This window comes from Phalangium opilio, unplaced genomic scaffold (genome assembly GCF_054372755.1).
Source record: "Phalangium opilio isolate 3A_F unplaced genomic scaffold, DU_Popi_V2 ptg000209l_1, whole genome shotgun sequence".
Taxonomy (NCBI): Eukaryota; Metazoa; Arthropoda; class Arachnida; order Opiliones; family Phalangiidae; genus Phalangium; species Phalangium opilio.
Window position 1 is genome coordinate 20,387,157 of NW_028324217.1, and position 23,131 is coordinate 20,410,287.

Below are 23,131 nucleotides of genomic sequence, written 5' to 3' on the forward strand. Positions count from 1 at the left end.
TGTGATCGGTGTGACTATGCAAGTACGTGGAAGAACAATTTGATCAATCATCAACGCTTTCACAGTGGTGAAAAACCCTTCAAATGTGATCAGTGTGACTATGCAAGCACGCAGAAGGTTCATTTGATCGCACATCAACGCATTCACAGTGGTGAAAAACCCTTCAAATATGATCAGTGTGACTATGCAAGCACGTTGAAGGTTCATTTGATCGCACATCAACGCTTTCACAGTGGTGAAAAACCCTTCAAATGTGATCAGTGTGACTATGCAAGCACGCGGAAGGCTAATTTTATCCAACATCAACGCATTCACAGTGGTGAAAAACCCTTCAAATGTGATCAGTGTGACTATGCAAGCACGCGGAAGGCTAATTTTATCGCACATCAACGCATTCACAGTGGTGAAAAACCCTTCAAATGTGATCAGTGTGACTTTGCAAGTGCGTGGAAGACTGATTTGAAAAGACATCAACTCATTCACAGTGGTGAAAAACCCTTCGTATGTGATCAGTGTGACTTTTCAAGCACGCAGAAGGGTAATTTTATCAGGTATGTTATCGATTGGGCGTGTTATCAAAACAGCATTGTCCAAAACGGCTTTTTCATAAACGCGTTTGCCATTATAGCCATTTCTCGTTTTAGCGCATTTTGATTACAGCGTTTATATCTTGAGCGTACGAAAGTACGCCTTTTCCAAAATATTGTTGTTTATCTTCATTAACTTCTCAAAATAATATGCCTTTTCCAAAAAGTTATATTTTATATTTACTTCCGATATAACACTACTCCTTTTTGCATAATATTGTTCTTTGTCCTATATACTTAATATAATTGATATTTCCCTCCCTATCAATCATAGTTTGGGGGGAAACAGCAACCGCTGTTTTGGGAAATAGCGCTGTATTGAGAAACGCGGAAACAGCAACCGCGGTTTTGCTTCCACGCGGTTTTGCAAACCGCTGTTTTAGGAACCGCTTTATTCCAAAACGCTCTTTTGAAAACCGCTCAACTACCCGTGAACCATTTTATCAGACATCAATTTATTCACAGTGGTGAAAAACCCCACAGAATTTAATTAGTGCGAATATGCTAGTAATCGTATGAGTAATTTAATCATACAATGGTGAAAAACGCCTCAAGTGTGATCGGTGGGACTATATATATGTAGACAGAAGTGTCATTTGATAGTACATAAACGTAGAAGTCACATGAATGAATAGATGGATTTACATTTTAAATGTGTAGGACAATAACCATATTTCATCGTTTTGTGTAATGAATGGGCCGACACTGTTTATGTAACAATACATTAAATTTCTCCATTATAAACTGTATTAACGGAAGCGCCGGAAGACTCTTGGTGCACTATACCCAGTTGTAACACCACCATTTTCAGAACTAATTTTATATTAAATGTAATAAAATTCACATAGACGATGCTAAAATAAGCCATAATAAATTTTGGATACGTTTTTCGAATTGTTCCAAACTTTTTTCCAAACCTTTGAGCTTTTCTTCTTTCGAGCTATTTCCATTTCCTTTATCAGTCCCCTCGGAGCTTTCATTAGCACATAAATTGTCGGAAGTTTCTTCAGGTTTTGATGTAGTACTTGCTAAATGTCCTGGATCGTCATTTGCGTCTTTAATTACTTTAACTTCGTCATCAGCTCAGGTACTAGATGGTTTCAACAGAGGCAGGAAAATTGTCGCTAACCCTGACTTTACCGTTGAAATCAGGCATGTTTTGTTTTCAGTATTTATTAGGTTTATCACGTATAGAGGTTTAATGGCAGAATTTTACTGTTTGTTCATATTGTCGCGTATATTTTATCATGCGTTCGTTAGGATACGTTTGCATTCCGTATATTGTCTGAGGACCGTTTCAGTGATCAAATTATAATCTAAATATATTTTCGAAAGTTGTTTCTTTGTTTATGTTTATTTTTTCCGAATTTGACCGAGCTGCCTGGTTTATATCGGTAACACTATTGGGAAGTTTTAAAACTGGTTTGATTGAGTTCTTCTATAGACTGGTAAGAACATACTATTAAGGATCCGTAACATCTGAGCTTTATGATTAACCACTATTAAAGCATCGTTACATAGAATTTGAAAACTATCCGTTGTTCGCTTTAGGCGGACGCTACTTCTTTAGCGCCACCGCGTGACCGATACATAACAAGCTAATTAACTTTTTTAGGATAATATTACTAAATCTTGGGTTAATTGAAAAATGACAGTCACCATCGGTTGCTAATTCTAACCACCAAATATGCTGTCAGGGATAGATAGACTTTTTTAAGACGGAATAAGATGCTATCGAGAAGTTTGATTGGAAGATGCTATCGAGAAGTTTGATTGGAAGATGCTCTCGAGAAGTTTGATTGGAAGATGCTCTCGAGAAGTTTGATTGGAAGATGCTCTCGAGAAGTTTGATTGGAAGATGCTCTCGAGAAGTCTGAATGGAAGATGCTCTCGCGAAGTCTGAATGGAAGATGCTCTCGCGAAGTCTGAATGGAAGATGCTCTCGCGAAGTCTGAATGGAAGATGCTCTCGCGAAGTCTGAATGGAAGATGCTCTCGAGACGTCTGATTGGAAGATGCTCTCGAGAAGTCTGATTGGAAGATGCTCTCGAGAAGTCTGATTGGAAGATGCTATCGAGAAGTTTGATTGGAAGATGCTCTCGCGAAGTCTGAATGGAAGATGCTCTCGAGAAGTCTGAATGGAAGATGCTCTCGCGAAGTCTGAATGGAAGATGCTCTCGCGAAGTCTGAATGGAAGATGCTCTCGCGAAGTCTGAATGGAAGATGCTCTCGAGACGTCTGATTGGAAGATGCTCTCGAGAAGTCTGATTGGAAGATGCTCTCGAGAAGTCTGATTGGAAGATGCTCTCGAGAAGTCTGATTGGAAGATGCTCTCGAGAAGTCTGATTGGAAGATGCTATCGAGAAGTTTGATTGGAAGATGCTCTCGCGAAGTCTGAATGGAAGATGCTCTCGAGACGTCTGATTAGAGGAAAAATTCAAGTCGTCCGATGTTTAGGAGAAATTCGGGCTGAGTCACGCGATAAACGTATATAATATTTTTTCAATCATCACAATTAGTTTAAGCATTTGAGGTATTTTTATTTAAATGATATTGTCTTCGTGCGCATTTCCTTCAATGTCACTCCCACTTTGTTGCTCAACGGCGACGGACTTGCCTTTCCCAATAGATTCTTCATTTGAATTATCTGCTCTGCTGCATGGGTACAATAATCGGAATTATTTCACTATCATTTAAAACTTACCATAGAAGAATAAATCTTTTTTTATTTAGATTTACCATTTTTCGTTGTTTATAGTCTCAAATAAGTTGGTCATTTCAGATATTTCAGTCAACATGTCTCTCTTGGAGGCATTATTTTCTCGGAGGTGTTTTTCGTCCTTGGGGCTTTTTACTTGAGAATTTATATCCAATGCAAATTCATCATCTAAAATACAATTAAACTAAGCCAGCTGTTTTGCAATTAGGATGAATGGTCAAATTACCACTTATTTTTAAAATTTCTGACAAATATGCAGATTTCTTCCATTTCACTATCGTGGTCTTTCCCACGACACGGTCTCATGTTGCTTGCACTTGATCAAGGCCAACTAAACTCTTTTTACCGCCCTTCGCCATGAATTTATTTATTAACATGAATATATATCTGCATTGACTAGTTAAACTACATATTCAGGGATGGGAGGGGCTTAGTTTGCGTGACGTCAGAGAATTTCCGGTGACTTGTTTTGAAAGCTAAAGCTCTTGTCATGCGAAAGGTTAATTATGCTTGTAAATTGATCAACTACCGCATTAATTTTACTTCCAACGGCAGGAAAAAAACCAGCATCATCAATTCTCGCGATTTCAAATGTTAGTAGTTTATTTTCAACCGTTTGTTTCATTTTCTTAATGGCCAAGGCTTAGCACTTTACCAACCTTTCAGAACAGGAAAAACATTGCAGGCACTTAATATAATTTCCATTAAAATATCAATATCACTTTCGGAAATCGTGTTGAGATATTTATTCACGTATCGGCGATCATTTTTAATATTCAGTTGACGCAGTTTGGTAAACCTAACCGAAAATTGAATCCCTCATAGAATTTTGTTAAACTGGTCGTCTGCTGTTCGAATTTCCAGGTGTCTCGATTTTGATTGGCTACCGCGATGACGTTAAACGCGTATGTAATAGAAAGGTCCCTCCCATCCCTGAATAACATGATAGAAAGGCTAATGATACACATGTATATTCATGTTAATAAATAAATTCATGCCTTCGCCCATTTAACAATCGCTTTTTTCGAGGACATATTGCGTAAGACTCAAACATCAATTTCACCAATACCAGACCATGTAACGTGCAAACAGAATTGGGCTGTAGTACTCAGAATGTCTATATGGTAAAACGTCAGTACTAATTTATAGAAAGCTCTTGTTTGAAGACTTATTTCAAAAACTTTATTCTAATTGAAAAAACAGTGAATCTAAAGGGAACTAAACAATGACTGCGTTCAGTAACACTCATCAGGAAAAACATCGATGTTTGGGAAAATGAAATCGATGTTCTTTTGACGTCATGATGACGTTGCAGTTGTTGAACGGCACAATTTTGTGTGTGATGCTTTTCAAAATGGCGACCATATTATGATAACGTTACGGCAGAGGCTTAAATAATAAATCCGAAATATTTACAAAGATATTGTACTTCAATTTATCAATTAAATCAAAATTTTGTCAGAATCCGTTTTTTACCGAAATAATTTATTGGTTTTTAGTATTATTATCGATAAGGATAATATTTGTCAATTCTACATTATTTTAATTGTCGTGGCTCAAAATGACGAAATTTACGTCATGAATCCGATGCTCATCAAAAAAACCTCCTCTCACAGCTGATTTTTCTGATGGGCATCCGATGAGCATCATGACATCACGCCCAAAGACGCGAAAAACCGTTCAGTAAGACATCGATGTCATCTTTTAGTCATCGATTTTTTGATGCTGGTTACTGAACGCAGCCCTTATTGTGCCCTGTGGATCTATAATTAACCTCTTGGTTTTACAACCTCTCCCTAAAGAACCATTTACAATGTTAGTAATATTAAGTCTAAATCAAGCTAAATAACACTATGTTTCCGGATACAAACAGAAATAATTGTTTTATCACATAATTAAGCTTAATAATTAACCTTATCCATCCATAATAGTTGGCAAATGTCGGGGACACTCTCAATTAATGTAATAAATTAAAAATATATTTCGTTTCCCTTATAGTAAAATCAACGCCACACAAATAGAATATACTTTTCCCTGTTTACAATTAAAACAGCATAAAATATTTACTTGGTACAATTTAGTTCAACGATGCAGGTTTAGTATGAAAATTAATCCGATGATACCTGACAAATCTTTTAAAAACGGGAATATGGAAGCGCGAAAAATCCGTTATGTACATAACCGGCAGGCTCTCACCCGACTGTGGCTCGATGCGATGCTCGAACTTTCATTTCCCGCCTTTTTATTATACTTCCACGCATGCGTCAGGCTGTTTCTAGGCTAGAAACCTCTCATTTTTAGACCTTCTCACGGTTTCATGTTTTTTCCTTTGACCTTCTACAGTCTGCATGTTCATTTCCCGCCTTTTTCTTACACAACCTGGCTGTTTCTAGGCTAAAAACCTCTTATTTTTGGAACTTAAGCAAAAAGTCTCAAGCTTTAATTTCTAGACCTACAGTCTGCCCTTTTAAAGGTACTTATTTTAGACCTTTTAAACTGTTCGAACGGAAAACTCATACGAGTTTAACGCTACTAAGAATGAAAAGACATAATTGTTTCATGGCATACCAAAATAGCGACGGTGGCTTAGATCAAGGATAAATTATTTCTTTCTTAAACACGAACACCCCTCCCCCCCTTCAACCGAACCCCAGAATATTTTGCTATTGTTAAGAAACTGATAGTTAATAATAATTTCTGTCAATAATATTAATTCGCATCAGATTTCTATTTGGGTTGGGCATGATATTTTTCTTAATGGCATTGTTAACGTGTTGGAATATGACAAGATAATGAATAAACATAGTCGTCTGAAAATGTAGATCATGATTTTCTGCTAAGGACTTGCAGCGTACGACGTTATCCTTAACCCTTAAGTTAACGATACGGTTTCACAAGGCTTAGTGGACTACTCGCTTAAGCCTTTGACAGCGCCAAAACCTGGCGTCGCTTTTCGAGAATCTATGACACTTCACCTACGTCAGTTCATGACAAGCGTTCTGCGTTCAGTATAAACTGAGAAACTTATGTAATATGTCTTATGAACTTATGGTATCACCGTGCGACGCGTGATTCGATAGACTTTTTAAAAGTCATTTCAAACCCTGAGATATTTTCACATTTTGCAAATTAATAACTTAGCTATGGTTAAAACAAAAAGGAATATACTATAAGAAGGTATAAGTTGCGAGATCTTACGCTTCTACTCTTACGCCGGTGTCAGTGGACAAGTAAGCCCCACCTCTTTCATGTCCGTCATTACTCCGCCCTGTCCCATTGGATCCCGTGGGTGTTAGGTCTTACAGACACGAATGACGTATTCCGACTAGAGAAAAAACCTCGAGCAAACTAAACAGAAAATGGAGGCTAACCGCGGTGCTGAAAAGGTACGACAGTCGTTTTCAAGGGCCATTAACAAGCTAGTTAAAGGTTTTGAATCTAATTTGTCTGCTAGTTCTAAACAAGCTGGGTACTCGGATTATAGTCGTTGTTGGATATTTCCTTGTTTTAATGGTCAATGTTTTGGGGGGGGGCATATATCTGTAACCAAATGTTGTACAGACTGTTAAATAAGTCTTTGCGCGTTGCGTTTTTCGCACATATTTTACTATAATTTAAAATCTATTCAAGCTAGCGCTCTGGAATAAAGTGCGTTATAAAAGATTTGCATTCCTCTTTCATATTTTACCCGTGCCACAGTTGTCCTTTGCATACTTATACCGGAAACCGGAAATGTCAAAATTATCAACTTTGAAAATATTGATTTCTCGAGGATATAAATGTGATTTTCGGATTCCTTGGGGTCGATTCATATTTGAAAAGTGTTCACCAAATTCAATTCGGATGAATAGGTCACGAGTAATCAGCCTTTATTCAAAATCTGGAAAACTTGGTTAGAGTGGCGATAATTCATCATCGAGTATCGAATCTTTGTCGTAATAATGCTTGTTAGATGTTATGGCACCTTATGCGTATATATATGATTGGTCTTGTGGCGCAATACTTTGAAACAAATCAGACGTTCATTAAAGGGATGGTGAAGTGGAAAATGAAGTAATTTTTTTATTGATTCTTCTATAAGACCGATCTTCATAGTGAAACCTCCAGGAAATAACGCCGAACGATTTTTAAACGACAATTAGTTTGAAATTTCATGGATAATTTTAAATAGGGATCTCCGACCAATTGCGTTGCGCCCCGCCTTTTTATCAACAATTTTCTCTTGTTACGCTCCGTGTTGAATCAATTTATCGCGAGATTTGAAAAAAAAATGCACGGTGTGACAATTGTGGCGCGAGACATGGAGCGTGCCACGAAAATTTTGTTAACAAAAAGGCACGGCGTTACGCGATTGGTCGGATGTCCTTATTTAAAATTATTCTTAAAATCTTAGCCTAATTTGAATATTAAAATCAATGGGAGCTATTTCCTAAATTTTTCATTATACAGACTGGTCTTATAATTAGTAGAAGAATCGATAAATAAAACACTTTAATTTCCACTTCACGCTCCCTTTAAGAGAAAACTCGCGTCTTTTGAAGAGTAGAAGCGGTTTGAAAATATTGTTATTTGGGCCATGATATCATAATATTTAGAACTCATATTAATTACGTCTGGGTCTTCAGCCCGACTCATTGCAGCCTAGTGAAAATCTCATTCATGGGGCGTATGCGCTGCACGAGATGCCTTCAATCAGAAAAATTCGACTGTTCCATACATGGAACAACTTCAGAGGAGATGGGTTCTATGCTAGGAACATCCGCTACGCGATGGAGCTTCGCTAAACGGAGCCTGGGGTTGCCCATAGCCTCCCGCGTTTAGCGCAAATGTGAGGCCATTGAAAGATCTTTATTTTAGAAACAGGAATAGGGAACATAGTAATGTGGGCGCGAGTCAAAGTCCCGGACCCCTTGCTCGGGACGGTGGGATAGGAAAGAAGAGGCTGGTCATAGCGACAAAGGTAAAAAGGAATTACGTATTTTTCGCCGTCCCAGTAAGCAACGTCATAAAAACCTAGTTTAAGTGAGCCAATCTGAAATTTTAAACTTTTTATTACGTGTTGGAGGGAGGGGCTCTATACTGGGCTATGAGTCGGACTGAATTAAACGCTAACCGTTCTCTATTCCTATCTCTAAAATTAAGTCTATCTCTGTTGAGGCTTAATAATAAAGCCAACCGCAACCAAAGCATGGGCAAAGGCGTATTTCACAACTGACGTTCAAATGGAAAAGCCTAAAAATTAAATGAAAAAATAAATGAATGCCGGTAAGAATGATCACAACCGAAAATAACAGCTAACAGCTAAAACGAACCCGAACGGTAAACACTTGAAGTTGGTCTCTCTGTGCTGCTGGTCTGCTACTCCTTTCGTTTAGTTTCTATGGCAAAAATACTAACTTTGGGAGGTGTTGGGTATATTAGGCCATTTTGTGTTTTAAGACTTTTATTGTGTAGGAAAGAAAACGACCCTGTTTAAAGAAACTTTGGATAATTTTTAGTATTTAGTTAAAAGTTGAAATTTATTTATAAAATTTTGACGAAAATTTTTAAATAACAAGACTTCCTTTGAGTTTCAAATCGAAGAATGTTCGTGTGCTTTATTGAACAATTTTTTACAATAAAGACAGTCACTTTCAGTTTCAATTGTTGCTTTTGTTGGACATCCCCTAGCCGTTAAAGGAAGGATGAAGAAGAAAATAGAGTGATTTTTTTATCGATTTTTCTTATTATAAGACCATTATATGCACAGTGAAACATCCAGGAAATACAGTCTCCGAATGATTTTAAATTTCAAATTAGGTTCAGATTTTAAAGATAATTTCAAATAAGCACCTCTGACTAATAGCTTAACGCCCTGCCTTCTTGTTAACAAAATTTCCGTTGCACGCTCTCGTGCCACGATAGTCACATCGCAAGCAACTTTTATTAAATCTCGCGATAAATTTCATTTGGCGTGGAGCGTGCCACGAGAATTTTGTCAATAGGAAGGTAGGGCGTTACGCGATGGGTCGGAGGTCATTATTTCAAATTTTCCGTAAAATCTGAACCTAATTTGAATCATTCGGATATATTTCCTGGATGTTTCACTATGCAGAATGCTCTTATAATTAGTAGAAGAATCGATAAAAATTATTTCATTTCTCATTTCACCATCCCATTAAACACATTCTTAATCGTATTCTAAAAGACAGACATATACTCTAATGAAATTAGAAGGTAAAGCATTGTAATATTAAAAATAGAGATCCGCCCTGTTCGCTGGTATTTTTTTTCTCCGTATGAGTAACCAGCCCATGTCGTGACCGGTATTAATATTAATAACTAACTTAAAACATTGTTTTAGTGTATGGTTTCAGGCTCAGCAGCCCATACGTCCGGACTCGTTGCAAGATTTCTGGAGAACGAAGGAATTGACGCTTTGGATTGGCCCGCTCTCTAGCCCGACTTGAACCCGATTTAGCGTTTATGTCTGTCATTTAATAAAAGATTAAAAATGTGTTTAAGGGCTAAGGGAGGTTAAGTAAAATATTAAGCTACAATTGAAACTGAAAGTGACAGTCTTGTTGTTAATAAATAGTTCAAGAACGCAGACGGTATTTCCTGGATGTTTCACTATGCAAAATAACTTATAATTAGAAGAAGAATCGATAAAAAAATCACTTTATTGTCCTCTTCATCCTCCCTTTAAGGGCTAGGGGATGTCCAATAAAATATCAAGCATAATTCAAGCTGAAAGTGACTGTCTTGTTTGTATAAAATAGTTCAATGAAGCACACGAGCATTCTTTAATTTGAAACTCGAAGGAAGTCTTGTTATTTGAAAATTTTCGTCAAAATTTTATATTTTTCAACTTTTAACTAGTTATCAATAATGATATTAATAGTTATCCAAAACTTCTTTAAAAAGGCTAGTTTTCTTTCCTACACAATAAAAGTCTTATAACACAAAATGGCCTAATATCCCAATACCTCCCAAAGTTACCATTTTTGCCATAGAAAATAAACGAAAGGAGTAGCAGACCAGCAGCGCAGAGAGACCAACTTCAAGTGTTTACCGTTCGTTTTAGCTGTTAGCTGTTATTTTCAGTTGTGATCATTGTTACCGGCATTAATTTTTTTTTCATTTAATTTTTAGGCTTTTCCATCGGTAGCTTTGAACGTCAGTTGTGAAACACGCCTTTGCCCATTTTTGGTTGCGGTCGGCTTTATTATTAAGCCTCAACAGAGATAGATTTAATTTTAGAGGTAGGAATAGAGAACGGTTAGCGTTTAATTCAGTCCGACTCAGAGCCCTGTATAGAGCCCCTCCCTCCAACAGGTAATAAAAAGTTTAAAATTTCAGATTGGCTCACTTAAACTAGGTTTTTATGACGTTGCTGACGGGATCGGCAAAAATTACGTTATTCCTTTTTACCTTTGTCGCTTTGACACGCCTCTTCTTTCATACCCCTCCTTTCCGTGGAAGGAGGTCCGGTAATTTGACGCGCTCTTAGATTACTCTATTCTCTATTCCCACTTCTAAAACTAAATCCATCCCTGGCCACAATTTCTCTGAAGTTGTTTCATGTATGGAATAGTCGAATTTGTCTATTTGAAGGGATCTCGTGCAGCGCATATGCCATTATGAATGAGATTTTGACTGGGCTGAAGAGACAATCGTAATTAATGTGAGTTCCAAATATTATGATATCATGGCCCAAACAACAATATTTTCAAACCGCTTCTCCTCTTCAAAAGACGCGAGTTATCTCTTAAAGGGAGTGGGAAGTGGAAAATATAGTGATTTTTTTATTGATTCTTCTACTAATCATGAGACCAGTATGCATAATGAAAAATTCAGGAAATACCATGTCTCGCGCCACAATTGTCACATCGTGCAAATTTTTTCAAGTCTCGCGATAAATTTATTCAACACGGAGCGTGCTAAGAGAAAATTTTTGATAAAAACGCAGGGCGCTACGCGATTGGTCGGAGGTCCTTATTTAAAATTATTCATGAAATTTCAAACTAATCGTAGTTTAAAAATCGTTCGTTGTTATTTCCTGGAGGTTTCACTATGCAGATCGGTCTTATAGAAGAATCAATAAAAAAATTACTTCATTTTCCACTTCACCATCCCTTTAATGAACGTCTGATTTGTTTCAAAGTATTGCGCCACAAGACCAATCATATATATACGCATAAGGTGCCATAACATCTAACAAGCATTATTACGACAAAGATTCGATACTCGATGATGAATTATCGCCACTCTAACCAAGTTTTCCAGATTTTGAATAAAGGCTGATTACTCGTGACCTATTCATCCGAATTGAATTTGGTGAACACTTTTCAAATATGAATCGACCCCAAGGAATCCGAAAATCACATTTATATCCTCGAGAAATCAATATTTTCAAAGTTGATAATTTTGACATTTCCGGTTTCCGGTATAAGTATGCAAAGGACAACATTGGAACGGGTAAAATATGAAAGAGAAATGCAAAACTTTTATAACGCACTTTATTCCAGAGCGCTAGCTTGAATAGTTTTTGAAATATAGTAAAATATGTGCGAAAAACGCAACGCGCAAAGACTTCTTTAACAGTCTGTACACCCCATGTTCATTGATACTTTCCACTCAGTTGTTCCCAATAAACACGATCCCTCATAATTGACGGACTTTTCAAAATCACCCTTTTTACCAGAGGTGTAATCCACCTCTATTTTTACAAGCTTCAGTGGATATATTGCTCAAGGTTATTTTCAAACACGGTAGCAGTATGACTCGGGCTATTCTCTCTTTAGGTACTCACACTTTTTAAGAATAAAATTACTTACCAATTTTCGAACTAGCAAACAAATAGTTTGACGCGAAATGTTCAAGGGCATCTAAGTTGGATACTGAAGTATCGTTTTCAAGTTCAGGCGATATATCCGGTAAGTCGCTTTCCAGATCAACCGGGGTCATTTCCGGTGAAGCGCAGCTTGGTTCGATATTTCCTTTTTCATGACACTTATTTTTAGATTCCTGTGCTTCCAATGATTCTACAATTGAATCGTTCTCCATATTTCTTTCAAGGGACAATTCCAAATCGTTTTTTGACTTCGACATTCAGTTGAGGAACTCACACTGCTTGGACTGCGACGTAATATCTCGATTTTCTCTGTTTGTCAAGGACCTTTGACACGTAAAATTTTAATATAATAAATGTAAATCAAGATTTGGCATTGATAAGTTTAGTACAACAGAGTTCAAGTCGAGGCTTAAAAAATATACTATTGTAGTAATAATGTTATCATAAATTTTTAAATTACTTATGTCCATGGTTAAGTGATTTTTTTTACCTATTTGAGATTTTATGGACTATTTTAAATGAGCACCTCTGGCCAATCGCGTAACGCCCTGCCTTCTTTAAAACAAAAATCTCGCGGCATGTGCTCCATGTCGAATCAAATTTTGCGCTAAAAAAATTCAAATTAACTGAAGTTGTTATGGATTCCGGAACAAAAGATAACTACACCAATTGCCACCAAAAACTAATCTCTAGCAGTAGGTTTTAATTTTTGAGCCTGGCGCGGCTGGGGGCCGGAGCTGGCACCAGGGGTATACCATAGCCAACTCGATCATGCGCTCCAGGACACAAGCTGCTCGCAGTCGCAGCGGCTAGAGTGGGATATAGACCGAGTGGGGAAATGTAAAGCCCCGCCCATTGACATGCGCAATAACCACTGGATGTCTTACTTCCAACAGCAACACGTAAATAGCGAGAAAGTTTACTCTTTGGCTAGAAATTTAAAATGTTTAGTTTTAAATCATTGGCGTTGCTATAGATAATGTTAGTTCAAATTTTAACAAAAAGGTGAATATTTTTGTTATTATATAGATTTTAAAATATTTCCCACCATGTTTTAAACACAACATATACATTGTTTATTACTAAACAATAAAGGATTTACATTCATTATTACGTTAGGAAAAATGGTTTAAATTATTGGTAGACCGAGCGATGGTGCTTTTATTGTAAAATACCTGCACTTGCGTCTTTGCAAGGTCATGTCTAGAGAGACTACAGTTTTCTAATAGCTATTTTGTTTGAAGGTACATTTTTCTGTGAATTTTTGCAGTTAGTTCCAGGATAAGGAGAGTAGTCTTTGTAAAGTGCGGCGCTTAGGCAATTTTAGTTACCAAAAATGAAAATAATCACAATAAGGATAGGATGTGCAAACTCCCTGTAAAAAAAGTAGACAAGTTGATACTATCGACGCCTGACTAACAGCGCTGGAAAGCCTGGCCCTTTGACGCGCTCGACGAAGCAGTACGAGTCGGCGGGACGTTACTTTGCTTCTTGGCTTAGGGGAATACGCTGTCTATTGGTTTCTCTTCAAGTAAACAATGGAATGTTCTATTCATATACTAAACCCCGAATACAGTCTTGCACCGCTCAAAAACTTCATTTGTTAATATCTCAATGGAAAGAGATATGATATTGCCAAATGAAATGAATATAGGCCATATTTATCTCAGTATGACAAGGTTAGGCACTTCAATTGAATTACCAACTGAAAATTGATATCATTTAAACAGATTTTTATTAATTTTAATATTCGTTACAATATTAAAGGCTTGTACAACTAACTTTCTTTCTAAAAATGAAACTCAAACAATTAAAATTCACTTATAATAAAATCAGAGTAAGTAAAAAAATTAAAAAGTTAAAAATTATGTAGTATTAACCTATAATGAAGATTATACATTAGCATTTAGAATTCTTTTGAATATTTAGTTATGGTTAGCGGTTTTGAATATTTATTGCGATCACGTGCGAAGGGTTTGCTGGTAAAGTCACAATGATCACATTAGAAGGGTTTTTGTCTACTGTGAACGCGTAGACGAGTCTGATAACACTACTCTTCCAGCTCACCTAAAATCACAATGATCACTTACGAAGTTTTTCACCACCATGAATTCGTTGATGTGTGATCAATAAGGACTTCCACGCGCTAACATAGGTCACTATTCACATTTGAATGGTTTATTATGGTTTTTCACCACTGTGAATGCGTTGATGATTGATCAAATGAGCCCTATGCGTGCATGCATAGCCACACCGATCACATTTGAAGGGTTTTTCACCACTGTGAATGCGTGGACGTTTGATCAATAAGCTCTTCCACGCGATAGCGTATTCACTCTCATCGAATTTGGAGGGGTTTTCACCACTGTGAATGCGTTGATGTATGTTCAAACTACTCCTCTGTGTGGTTGCATATTCACAATGCTCACATTTGAATGGTGTTTCATCACCATGAATGCGTTTATGTCTGATCAAACCATTCTTACGAATACTTGCAAAGTCACACTGATCACATTTGAAGGATTTTTCATCACCGTGTACGCGTTGATGTCTGATCAAACCAATCTTACGAATACTTGCAAAGTCACACTGATCACATTTGAAGGATTTTTCATCATCGTGTATGCGTTCATGTTTGTTCAAATCATACTTCCGAGTACTTGCAAAGTCACAGAGACCACATTTGAAGGGTCTTTCCCCCCTGTGAATGCTTTGATGTATTTCCAAATCATACTTCCGAGTACAAGCAAAGTCACACTGATCGCATTTGAATGGTTTTTCACTACTGCGAATGCGCTGATGACTGATCTGATGACTGATCAATTGACCACTCTCTGTGGTTACAAATTCACACTGATCACATCTGAAGGGATTTACACCATGGTAAAGACGTTGATGTCTAATGAAACAATGCTTCCACACACTACTAAAGTCACAATGCTCGCATTTGAAGGGTGTTTCAATATGCATCGTGCTTTTATGCGCGATAAGATAATGCTTCCGTGTGCAGGCATATTCACACTGATCACATTTGAAGGGTAATTCACCGCTATGAATGCGTTCATGCGCGATCAAATTACTCTCCAGCTTGCTGGCATAATCACACTGATTACATTTGAAGGGTCTTCCTTTTCCCCCAAAGTGAATGAGTTTGTGCTTGATCAAATTACTTTTCTGTGTGCTGGAAAATTCACACTGATCGCATTTGAAGATTTGTTCTCTATTATGAATTTTGAAGCGAAGTTCAACAATATTATGTTTTTCCATGGATTTACCTACACAAATCAAAAAATACATTTCATAAAGAAAAAATCATGTTACATCTGGAAAGTAGGCCTGTGCGAGTACCCGATACCCGAAAACTTAATTTCTTAATACCCGAAATTATTCGAATATTTTAATTTTCCCGCTCATTACCCGTGACAAGGCTTAGGACAATCGGGTATTGGTTTGGCAAAGTTTCTTGAACTTAGAAGAACTTAAGTTTGAGTAAACTTTTCCACAATGCACAGTATTATTTCAATCCTCGCTAATAGCTTAAAGGTGGAATTCATAAACGTCGGACGCAACGCAATTTAGTACAGGCAAAGGCAGGGCGTAGTGCGCAAACTTCTCATAAACGTCGGACGCAATTTAGTACAGGCAAAGGCAGGGCGTCGTGCGCAAACTTCTCATAAACGTCGGACGCAATTCAGTACAGGCAAAGGCAGGGCGTCGTGCGCAAAAGGCGGAAGTTTGCGCACGACGCCCTGCCTTTGCCTGTACTAAATTCCGTTGCGTCCGACGCTTATGAATTCCACCTTTAGCGTCTTATTTTTGTACTTTTCGCCATAATGGTATCCAAGTCTTTCATGACACTTATTTTTTTCACATATAAAAGTATTTCATCCCGATAAGTGCCCGATATGATTTTTTTGCTACCCGAAAAGCACCCGAATAATGGTAGCTTCGCTAGGCCTACTTATTCGAGTACCCGATAGAAATCCAGGTACCCGACCCGATACCCGATTGGAAGTTTTTTCAACTACCCGTACCCGACCCGAAACCCAAAAATCACTACCCGCACAGGCCTACTGGAAAGCGCCATGATTCTATGAGATGTGGACGGAGCTCGTATCACACCCCATAACTAGTCGCGAGCCTTCTAAAGTATCCGCCCACTTTTCACACACAATGGGGACTAGGAGTGAAAGATTCTCAGAATCGCATCTATTTTTTCTTAGTAATATTCACGCGTAATTTACAAATTAACATTAAAAATTCTCTATTCTGCAAGCACACTTATATTTGGACCTAGGGGCGAGTTTTTGGGCTAAAGCTGAAAATGAGGCGAATTTACACTTCCCAACATTTAACTCAAATATTTCACAGAAATAAGTATTCTAGTGGCAAATCGTTTGATTAGAATCATTAGATAACTTAATAATGCCTAATCTTTTTCCAAAATCGAACATACGTAATTTCGCTGTAAGTAAAGCCTACATTTGTTTCACTTATCATATAAAAATTCTAATCCGATCATAAACGATAATAATTGAGGCGTTCAAGCTCTGGCTTTAATGCTTTTGCCATTATAATATATTAAAGCCTTTCTCTGTGCCATTTTAGCTCAATCAGATTATCATAAGTTATTTCCCAGCATGCTCTGTCGATCCTCAAAACACTGTTGGGAAATTTGAACTAGTTGCTATTTGGACCGATGTCTTGATCTTTGTGATTGGCATCAGCAGTAGAGTTCAGAAATAAAATCAGATTCGCTACAGGGTTCGAATGAATTTCATTCTTGTATGTTAAGCCATCAAATCAGTTCAATACATAATAATTACGTATAATCAGAAGTAAATAGGGGGAAGTACGTATCAAAGGGGGTTTCGAGAGGCGTCGAGTTATGGTTTTTTTCGCGCCTTTCCGCTACCGCGTTTTTGGCGGGAACTCGCGGATGAATACACTTCCCCGAAACTATTTTCTTCTCGTCTGCTCCTGTTCATTCTAGCATATTCAACTCAAGAGTCAGGTCGGCTCCGTACTCCGTAGCTGGCCCCGGCCAGCTACGGACTACGGAGTACGGAGCCGACTGCCTGGCCCTGGTAACAGCGTATAATTTTACTCGGCCTGATATCCTGTTCTCGTAAGTTTTTAATAATAACCAGAAGAAAATAGTAATAACTGAATGTTTTCTATATAAAAAAATAGAATAATAAAGCTAAATATTTCCTGGTTATATTAATTTATTTGTGATTAGAATCAGATGCGTAAAATTTTAAAATGAACTTAAGCCTCTGCCTAAGCTTAACAACTAGCCTGAATTATAGAAAAGGCTAAAGAGGAATTCAAGTCGGTCTCATTATATGAAAATAGGAAAAATATGTTCCAGCACCTTAAAGAAAACGGCGATCTCGAAAAACTATTTCAAATTATGTAGGCCTATGCTAATTTCCAGTTGAACGATTTTAGTTAACTATATGACCAAGTGGTGGCGTATGAAAGAAAATTTCCCTGGAAAAGTTGCCTCACTCTGATTGGATGAATTCAAATTTTGGGCCGCAAAGCGTGATTTTACAATAAAGGGACGCCTTACACTGGCTAAATCTGGAGAAACGTACTTTCCCCTATTTACTTCTGGTATAATGCACATTCTTTAAGGGTTCCACAATGTGTTTGCCCAACTTCATACCATCACCACTGACTAATAGGGCTTTTAGAAATTGCCGTAAAACTCGTCGGGGCTTTAGTTGTAGCTTATCCGTGGGGGGGTTCAAATTATTGTGCACCCAGCAAGTGACTTGGGGAGTCTTACAATATTTCTACTAAAGTAAAAATTTACACACCAGGCTGGTTGTGGTTCTGGTCCTCAGTAGGGACTCCTTCCGAGCTATACAATTAAAATTATGATAAAATAAAACAATAAAATACAATTTTTTTTTCACTTGCAAACCTTTCATTTTGAGGTTGAGGTTGTTGCTGTTCCGCAACTGGTAGGGATAATGCTTGGCTATCTGGTTCTGAATCATTATCAACTGGTTCAACTTTTGGCTCTGAATCATTATCAACTGGTTCAACTTTTGGCTCTGAATCATAATCAACTGGTTCAACTTTCACTGATACATCGTTAGCCTTTTGAACAGTTTCATTTTTCTCCTAATTTTTTGAAACAATTAACAATGATTAAAGAATATTGCTAATATCTAACGTCATATTTCCGTTTTCATCAAATGAACAAATTCGCGTACCTTGAGACTCATGACTTTGTTTTTCAATTCTTCTCTGGCCTTATTGAGCCTGTTAATTTTATCTCGTTGCTCATTAATAGTTAGCTCATTTTCCATCCTCTCTTTTCTCATGTTTGAAATTAAAATGTCAAACTAAAAAATTGAATTAAGATTCCATTACTATAGCTGATTTCCATGTGACTTTCAGGACAAACAAGAGAGAGAGGAAACCAATGTCCTTTAAAGAACATTTATAATCCTCATTTTCAATGATGATGAAAACAAGGGACCTTCATCCTCTAAACTTCTAGCCAATCAGATTGGAATTTTTCATTGGCAGGACATTTACAAAAGTTCAATGTTCATCAGCCATTTAATGGGAGTAGACAATGTTATTTTGAATCTCATATAGACTTCATAGGGGACAGGAAAACTAGGCGCTTTCGCTCAAGCATGTTTCATGTTAGATTTCCTCGTAATGTTTTTTCTATGGGAATAATATTTGGGAAGTTTTCTCGTTTTGTCAAATAGTACCTTGTTCCTCAGTTTCTTCATTTTATCATCTTTGCTTAAGCAACAATCATTCTCATCCATTTCCTTAAACAAACAGCAGTTTTTATTAATTTCACGCGGTAGAACAAGGAATAGTACAATTTATGCTCAAATACCTCTCTATGAATATGCCTTTGAAAATCGACCACATTCATATAGGCGTTGCGTGAAGACAGTTTGTGACGACACATTTCCTCCCTAGAATTAAACTTTGAATGAAGACATGTTTTGAAACATGAAACATTTTTTGAAAAACAAGCTAAGGAATGGAGAAAAATGTTGATATTTTAAACTAATAGGAGTTTACAGTGTTGCCAGAACCTTTGCGAGACAAAGAGGCTCAAGGCTGAAAGGTTTGATTAGTGCAAGAGCAAGAGCATTGTCAAAATTCCGACTGAATTAATACATGTTAAAACTAATCAGATCTAATATTAAATTTTAATAAAATATTTTTTATATTTAACACTCATAAAATGTCGTTGAACTGTGATTAATGAGGGAATGTACATCACGACGTGATTAGTGAGGGAATGTACATCATGACGTGATTAGTGAGGGAATGTACATCACGACGTGATTAGTGAGGGAATGTACATCACGACGTGATTAGTGAGGGAATGTACATCATGACGTGATTAGTGAGGGAATGTACATCACGACGCGATTAGTGAGGGATTGTACATCACGACGGGATTAGTGAGGGATTGTACATCACGACGTGATTAGTGAGGGAATGTACATCACGACGTGATTAGTGAGGGAATGTACATCACGACGTGATTAGTGAGGGAATGTACATCATGACGTGATTAATGAGGGAATGTACATCATGACGTGATTAGTGAGGGAATGTACATCACGACGCGATTAGTGAGGGAATGTACATCACGACGTGATTAGTGAGGGAATGTACATCACGACGTGATTAGAGAGGGAATGTACATCACGACGTGATTAGTGAGGGAATGTACATCATGACGTGATTAGTGAGGGAATGTACATCACGACGTGATTAGTGAGGGATTGTACATCACGACGTGATTAGTGAGGGAATGTACATCATGACGTGATTAGTGAGGGAACGTACATCACGACGTGATTAGTGAGGGAATGTACATCACGACGTGATTAGTGAGGGAATGTCCATCACGACGTGATTAGTGAGGGAATGTCCATCACGACGTGATTAGTGAGGGAATGTACATCACGACGGGATTAGTGAGGGATTGTACATCACGACGTGATTAGTGACGGATTGTACATCACGACGTGATTAGTGAGGGAATGTACATCATGACGTGATTAATGAGGGAATGTACATCATGACGTGATTAGTGAGGGAATGTACATCACGACGTGATTAGAGAGGGAATGTACATCATGACGTGATTAGTGAGGGAATGTACATCATGACGTGATTAGTGAGGGAATGTACATCACGACGCGATTAGTGAGGGAATGTACATCACGACGCGATTAGTGAGGGATTGTACATCACGACGGGATTAGTGAGGGATTGTACATCACGACGTGATTAGTGAGGGAATGTACATCACGACGTGATTAGTGAGGGAATGTACATCATGACGTGATTAGTGAGGGAACGTACATCACGACGTGATTAGTGAGGGAATGTACATCATGACGTGATTAATGAGGGAATGTACATCATGACGTGATTAGTGAGGGAATGTACATCACGACGCGATTAGTGAGGGAATGTACATCACGACGTGATTAGTGAGGGAATGTACATCACGACGTGATTAGAGAGGGAATGTACATCATGACGTGATTAGTGAGGGAATGTACATCATGACGTGATTAGAGAGGGAATGTACATCATGACGTGATTAGTGAGGGAATGTACATCACGACGCGATTAGTGAGGGAATGTACATCACGACGCGATTAGTGAGGGATTGTACATCACGACGGGATTAGTGAGGGATTGTACATCACGACGTGATTAGTGAGGGAATGTACATCACGACGTGATTAGTGAGGGAATGTACATCATGACGTGATTAGTGAGGGAACGTACATCACGACGTGATTAGAGAGGGAATGTACATCATGACGTGATTAGAGAGGGAATGTACATCATGACGTGATTAGTGAGGGAATGTACATCACGACGCGATTAGTGAGGGAATGTACATCACGACGCGATTAGTGAGGGATTGTACATCACGACGGGATTAGTGAGGGATTGTACATCACGACGTGATTAGTGAGGGAATGTACATCACGACGTGATTAGTGAGGGAATGTACATCATGACGTGATTAGTGAGGGAACGTACATCACGACGTGATTAGTGAGGGAATGTACATCATGACGTGATTAATGAGGGAATGTACATCATGACGTGATTAGTGAGGGAATGTACATCACGACGCGATTAGTGAGGGAATGTACATCACGACGTGATTAGTGAGGGAATGTACATCACGACGTGATTAGAGAGGGAATGTACATCACGACGTGATTAGTGAGGGAATGTACATCACGACGTGATTAGTGAGGGATTGTACATCACGACGTGATTAGTGAGGGAATGTACATCATGACGTGATTAGTGAGGGAACGTACATCACGACGTGATTAGTGAGGGAATGTACATCACGACGTGATTAGTGAGGGAATGTCCATCACGACGTGATTAGTGAGGGATTGTACATCACGACGTGATTAGTGAGGGAATGTACATCACGACGTGATTAGTGAGGGAATGTACATCATGACGTGATTAGTGAGGGAACGTACATCACGACGTGATTAGTGAGGGAATGTACATCATGACGTGATTAATGAGGGAATGTACATCATGACGTGATTAGTGAGGGAATGTACATCACGACGTGATTAGAGAGGGAATGTACATCATGACGTGATTAGTGAGGGAATGTACATCACGACGCGATTAGTGAGGGAATGTACATCACGACGCGATTAGTGAGGGATTGTACATCACGACGGGATTAGTGAGGGATTGTACATCACGACGTGATTAGTGAGGGAATGTACATCACGACGTGATTAGTGAGGGAATGTACATCATGACGTGATTGGTGAGGGAACGTACATCACGACGTGATTAGTGAGGGAATGTACATCATGACGTGATTAATGAGGGAATGTACATCATGACGTGATTAGTGAGGGAATGTACATCACGACGCGATTAGTGAGGGAATGTACATCACGACGTGATTAGAGAGGGAATGTACATCACGACGTGATTAGTGAGGGAATGTACATCATGACGTGATTAGTGAGGGAATGTACATCACGACGTGATTAGTGAGGGATTGTACATCACGACGTGATTAGTGAGGGAATGTACATCATGACGTGATTAGTGAGGGAACGTACATCACGACGCGATTAGTGAGGGAATGTACACCACGACGTGATTAGTGAGGGAATGTACATCACGACGTGATTAGTGAGGGAATGTACATCACGACGTGATTAGTGAGGGATTGTACATCACGACGGGATTAGTGAGGGAATGTACATCACGACGGGATTAGTGAGGGATTGTACATTACGACGTGATTAGTGAGGGATTGTACATCACGACGTGATTAGTGAGGAAATGTACATCATGACGTGATTAATGAGGGAATGTACATCATGACGTTATTAGTGAGGGAATGTACATCATGACGTGATTAGTGAGGGAATGTACATCATGACGTGATTAGTGAGGGAATGTACATCATGGCGTGATTAATGAGGGGATGTACATCATGGCGTGATTAATGAGGGAATGTACATCATGGCGTGATTAATGAGGGAATGTACATCACGACGTGATTAGTGAGGGAATGTACATCATGGCGTGATTAATGAGGGAATGTACATCATGGCGTGATTAATGAGGGAATGTACATCATGGCGTGATTAATGAGGGAATGTACATCATGGCGTGATTAATGAGGGAATGTACATCATGGCGTGATTAATGAGGGAATGTACATCATGACGTGATTAATGAGGGAATGTACATCATGACGTGATTAATGAGGGAATGTACATCATGACGTGATTAGTGAGGGAATGTACATCATGACGTGATTAGTGAGGGAATGTACATCATGACGTGATTAGTGAGGGAATGTACATCATGACGTGATTAGTGAGGGAATGTACATCATGGCGTGATTAATGAGGGAATGTACATCATTTCGTGATTAATGAGGGAATGTACATCACGACGT

The 23,131-nt window shown here is 38.3% G+C and overlaps 1 protein-coding gene and 2 long non-coding RNA genes across 4 annotated transcripts in view; 1 reads left to right on the plus strand and 2 right to left on the minus strand.

Annotated features, from left to right (window-relative positions):
* LOC149621167 (uncharacterized) overlaps window positions 1-23,131 on the minus strand; it is a 149,143-nt gene that overhangs the window by 114,264 nt on the left and 11,748 nt on the right. The window contains exons 3-4 of the mRNA XM_089855767.1: window positions 18,077-18,279; window positions 17,970-18,013 (exon numbers count right to left, since the gene is read on the minus strand). Coding sequence (XP_089711893.1) covers window positions 17,970-18,013; window positions 18,077-18,279 — 247 coding nt within the window. The remainder of the gene's footprint in view (window positions 1-17,969; window positions 18,014-18,076; window positions 18,280-23,131) is intronic.
* Window positions 311-1,501, plus strand: LOC149621177 (uncharacterized). Its single transcript, XR_016375427.1, has 2 exons — window positions 311-551; window positions 1,035-1,501. It is a non-coding gene; the product is annotated as an uncharacterized LOC149621177 (long non-coding RNA).
* LOC149621178 (uncharacterized) lies at window positions 7,205-9,237 on the minus strand. 2 transcript variants are annotated; one of them, XR_016375410.1, is made up of 4 exons: window positions 8,618-9,237; window positions 8,419-8,537; window positions 8,281-8,337; window positions 7,205-7,307 (listed from the first exon to the last, which is right to left on the minus strand). It is a non-coding gene; the product is annotated as an uncharacterized LOC149621178 (long non-coding RNA). The 2 variants fall into 2 exon arrangements; XR_016375409.1 differs by having other exon boundaries at window positions 8,281-8,537.